Here is a 5000-nt window from a genome sequence, read left to right as displayed (position 1 = left end):
CTATATACTCTATATACTTATATATACTTTATATACTCTATATATATATACTATATATATATATACTCTATATATATATACTTTATATACTTTATATACTCTATATATATATACTTTATATACTTTATATATATATACTCTATATATACTTATATACATGTATAAATATATACACTGCTCACTGCCCGAGCCACGACACGTACGAAATATACATATGTTTACTGTATATATACTGTATACACCTGTGAGTACACACAGTCCATCTGTAGTCCTGGGCTGGTCCCTGGGCTGGTCCTGGTTTATCCTGGGCTGGTCCTGGGCTGGTCCTGGTTTACTGGTGTTTAGTCCTGGACTGGTCCTGGTTTAGTTCTGGTTTTTATTCATCATGAAGAAAATGCAGGTTTTTCAAGAGAGATAAAATAAATAATAAATAAAAAAAAAAAAGTGGTTGTACATGTGCAGGTTTTTGATGTTGGTAAAAATGGTCAAAATAATAAATGTAAACAGACAGATGCTCTGCAGACGGATGTGGAAAATGCTGAACTGCGGAACATTTCAGGGGTTTGTGGTTCTGCTCAGGTCATTTGACCCAAACTGTTCAAATCTTTATATTTAAAGAAAAGATTAGGTCAGGTTGAGAAACAGACAGGTGACAGACAGTGTGAGAGACAGACAGGTGAGAGACAGAGAGACAGACAGGTGAGAGACAGACAGGTGAGAGAAACAGACAGGTGAGAGACAGACAGGTGAGACAGACAGACAGGTGAGAGACAGACAGAGAAACAGACAGGTGAGAAACAGACAGGTGAGAGACAGACAGGTGAGAGACAGAGAGACAGACAGGTGAGAAACAGACAGGTGAGAGAGACAGAGAGACAGACAGGTCAGACAGAGAAACAGACAGGTGAGAGACAGACAGGTGAGCAGACAGACAGACAGGTGAGAGAACAGACAGGTGAGAGACAGACAGGTGAGAGACAGACAGACAGACAGGTGAGAGACAGACAGGTGAGCAGACAGGTGAGAGACAGACAGGTGAGAGACAGACAGACGAGAGAGACAGACAGGTGACAGAGACAGACAGGTGAGAAACAGACAGGTGAGAGACAGACAGGTGAGAGACAGACAGGTGAGAGACAGACAGGTGAGGGACAGACAGGTGAGAGACAGACAGAGAGACAGACAGGTGAGAGACAGACAGGTGACAGACAGAGACAGACAGGTGACACAGAGACAGACAGGTGAGAAACAGACAGGTGACAGAGACAGACAGGTGAGAGAGACAGACAGGTGAGACAGACAGGACAGACAGGTGAGAGAGACAGACAGGTGAGAGACAGACAGGTGAGAGACAGACAGGTGAGACAGACAGGTGAGACAGACAGGTGAGGAGACAGACAGGTGAGAGACAGACAGGTGAGACAGACAGGTGAGAGACAGACAGGTGAGGGACAACAGACAGGTGAGAGACAGGTGAGAGACAGACAGGTGAGACAGACAGACAGGTGAGACAGACAGGTGAGAGACAGAGAGACAGACAGGTGACAGGGACAGACAGGTGAGACAGGTGACAGACAGGTGACAGAGAGACAGACAGGTGAGAGACAGACAGACAGACAGGTGAGACAGAGACAGACAGGTGAGACAGACAGGTGAGAAGACAGACAGGTGAAGAAGACAGACAGGTGAGACAGACAGACAGACAGGTGAGGTCAGACAGGTGAGGACAGACAGACAGACAGACAGGTGAGAGACAGACAGGTGAGGGACAGACAGGTGAGGGCAGACAGACAGGTGAGAGACAGACAGGTGAGAGACAGACAGGTGAGGGCAGACAGGTGAGAGACAGACAGGTGAGAGACAGACAGGTGAGAGACAGACAGGTGAGAGACAGACAGACAGACAGGTGACAGGTGAGGGACAGACAGGTGAGAGACAAGACAGACAGGTGAGAGACAGACAGGTGAGAGAGGGACAGACAGGACAGGTGAGGACAGACAGGTGAGACAGGTGAGAGACAGACAGACAGGTGAGACAGGGACAGACAGGTGAGGTGAGAGACAGACAGGTGAGACAGACAGACAGGTGAGGGACAGACAGGTGAGACAGACAGCAGACAGGTGCAGACAGGTGAGACAGGTGAGGGCAGACAGGTGAGAGACAGACAGGTGAGAGACAGACAGGTGACAGACAGACAGACAGGTGAGGACAGACAGACAGGTGAGGGACAGACAGGTGAGAGACAGACAGGTGAGAGACAGACAGGTGAGAGACAGACAGGTGACAGACAGGTGAGAGACAGACAGGTGAGGGTCAGACAGGTGAGGAGGTGGCAGGTGAGGGTCAGACAGGTGTTGTTGTTCTTTACCTGACGTCTCTGTCTCTCTGTCCTCAGTGCCCCTCCCCCCCCCTCACTCTCTCTCCTTCCCTCTGGTGACCCACAGCCGGGTGAGGGTGAGCTGGACGGCAGGTGCCGGGCAGGTGCCCGGGCACCGCATCACCCTGAGCACCAACCACGGCAGCGACGTCCGGCAGGTGAAACTCACTGTCAATGATAAGAATAAGAAGAAAGTTTCAGTTTGATACGGCGCCTTTACACACACGTCCTTTGTGTTTGATCAATTGTCGATCAGTCTTCGATCAGTCTTTGATCAGTCTCAGTCGATCAGTCTTGTTCAGTCTGTTGAGTCTTTGTCAAATCACAATTTTTGAACCTGATCATTTCTGTCAGAGACTAGAGCGTGTGTGTGTGTGTGTGTGTGTGTGTGTGTGTGTATTAAAGTGTGTGTGTGTGTGTGTGTGTGTGTGTGTGTGTGTGTGTGTGTGTGTGTATTAAAGGTGTGTGTGTGTGTGTGTGTGTGTATTAAAAGTGTGTGTGTGTGTGTGTGTGTGTGTGTGTATTAAAGGTGTGTGTGTGTGTGTGTGTGTGTGTGTGTGTATTAAAGGTGTGTGTGTGTGTGTGTGTGTGTGTGTGTGTGTGTGTGTGTATTAAAGGTGTGGTGTGTGTGTGTATTAAAGTGTGTGTTGTGTGTGTGTGTATTAAAGGTGTGTGTGTGTGTGTTTCAGGTGGAGGTCTCAGGTCTGGACTCGGTCCTGGTCCAGAACCTCTGGTCTTTGACTCAGTACCAGGTGTCCGTTCGGTCTCTGTTCCCTCAGGGCGAGTCTGCGGCCGCCGTCGGCAACGTCACCACACGTAAGACGCCAGATGCCCTCCCACAGCCACAACGTGGGTCAGAATGTGTCAGATGCCCTCCCTGACCCCCCTCTCTCCCTCTCTCTCCCCCCTCTCTCTCTCTCTCTCTCTCTCTCTCTCTCTCTCTCTCTCTCTCTCTCTCTCTCTCCCTCCCTCCTCTCCCTCTCTCTCTCTCTCTCTCTCTCCAGTGAAGGTTCCCGCGCCCTCTGACCTCAGGGTCACCAACTTCTCGGGCGGTGACCTCGGTGACCTCACCGTGCGCTGGGACGCGGCGGCGGATGACGTCATCTCCTACCTCATCAAATGGATCCCCCTGAGTGGAGGAGAACTGAAGGAGGTGGGGCTTAGAGGAGGAGGCGGGCTTAGGAGGAGGGGGCTTAGAGAGGAGGCGGGGCTTAGAGGAGGAGGCGGGGCTTAGAGGAGGAGGCGGGGCTTAGAAGAGGAGGAGGCGGGACTTAGAGGAGGAGGAGGGTCTTAGAGGAGGAGGCAGGGCTTAGAGGAGGAGGCTTAGAGACTCCGCCTCCTGCTGTCCCTGGAGACATTCGTTTATCCTGTTCTCTCTCTCGTCTCTTTGGTTCATCTGAGGAGGAGGAGGAGGAGGAGGAGCCGTGAGGCTGCGGTGACGGTTCAGGTCTGTGGAGAGGCGAGCTCACGGTGCGACTCAGCGGCACCTCCTCCAAAAAAAAAATCCAGAGACGAGATCAGAAGCAGAACGTTTCATGTTCGAACGAAAAAGAACCAAAAAGCTTTAATATTAGTCATGACGCAGGAAGCGACAGAAAGATGCAGAGGAGGATGGGGTGGAGGGTGGATGATGGTGTAGATGATGGTGTAGAGTGGTGTAGATGGTGTAGGATGGTGTAGATGGTGTAGATGGTGTAGATGATGGTGTGGTGTGGTGGTGTAGGTGGTGTAGATGATGGTGTAGATGAGTGGTGTGTAGGTGGTGTAGGTGGTGTAGGTGGTGTAGTAGATGGTGTAGATGAGTGTGGTGTAGATGGTGTGATGATGGTGTAGGTGTGGTGTAGGTGGTGTAGGTGGTGGATGGTGTAGGTGATGGTGTAGATGGTGTAGATGGTGTAGGTGGTGTAGGTGACGGTGTAGGTGGTGGTGTAGAGTGGTGTAGGTGGTGGTGTAGGTGGTGTAGGTGGTGTAGGTGGTGGTGCAGGTGGTGTAGGTGGTGTAGATGATGGTGTAGATGGTGTAGATGACGGTGTAGGTGGTGTAGGTGGTGTAGGTGGTGTAGGTGGTGGTGTAGATGACGGTGTAGGTGGTGGTGTAGGTGGTGTAGGTGGTGTGTGGTGGTGTAGTGGTGTGGTGTGTAGGTGGTGGTAGGTGGTGGTGTAGGTGGTGTAGGTGGTGGTGTAGGTGGTGTAGGTGGTGGTGTAGGTGGTGTAGGTGGTGGTGCAGGTGGTGCAGGTGGTGTTGGTGGTGGTGCAGGTGGTGTAGGTGGTGGTAGGTGGTGGTGTAGTGGTGTGGTGGTGGTGTAGGTGGTGTAGGTGGTGGTGCAGGTGGTGCAGGTGGTGTAGATGATGACGATGTTCTGGTGTCTCCTCAGTTGTCTGTGGACGGTCAGAGTGAGGGGGCCGTCCTGCAGGGGGCGGAGGAGGACAGAGAATATCAAGTTTCTCTCTCGGCGATTTACGACGACGGAGCTCAGAGCGAAGCTGTGGCCATTCGATACAGCACAGTGAGCGAGACTGAGTACTGCAGTAAGTACGAGTACTGAGTACTGCCAGTACTGCGCTGAGTACTGAGTACTGCCAGTACTGCCAGTACTGCCAGTACTGCAGTACTGCGAGTACTG

At 51.2% G+C, this 5000-nt stretch overlaps 1 protein-coding gene across 1 annotated transcript in view; it reads left to right on the top strand.

The window, feature by feature from the left end:
- LOC110168838 (collagen alpha-1(XX) chain) overlaps positions 1-5000 on the top strand; it is a 79127-nt gene that overhangs the window by 44174 nt on the left and 29953 nt on the right. Inside the window, exons 12-15 of the mRNA XM_055165541.1 lie at positions 2396-2535; positions 3067-3193; positions 3382-3530; positions 4752-4887. Of these exons, the coding sequence (XP_055021516.1) occupies positions 2396-2535; positions 3067-3193; positions 3382-3530; positions 4752-4887 (552 nt within the window). The remainder of the gene's footprint in view (positions 1-2395; positions 2536-3066; positions 3194-3381; positions 3531-4751; positions 4888-5000) is intronic.

This window comes from Boleophthalmus pectinirostris, unplaced genomic scaffold, assembly GCF_026225935.1.
Source record: "Boleophthalmus pectinirostris isolate CB_2022bp ecotype Guang Dong unplaced genomic scaffold, ASM2622593v1 HiC_scaffold_8, whole genome shotgun sequence".
In the NCBI taxonomy this organism is placed as follows: Eukaryota; Metazoa; Chordata; class Actinopteri; order Gobiiformes; family Gobiidae; genus Boleophthalmus; species Boleophthalmus pectinirostris.
The sequence above is the reverse complement of the archived record's forward strand: the minus strand, read 5'-3'. Positions and strand labels throughout refer to the sequence as shown.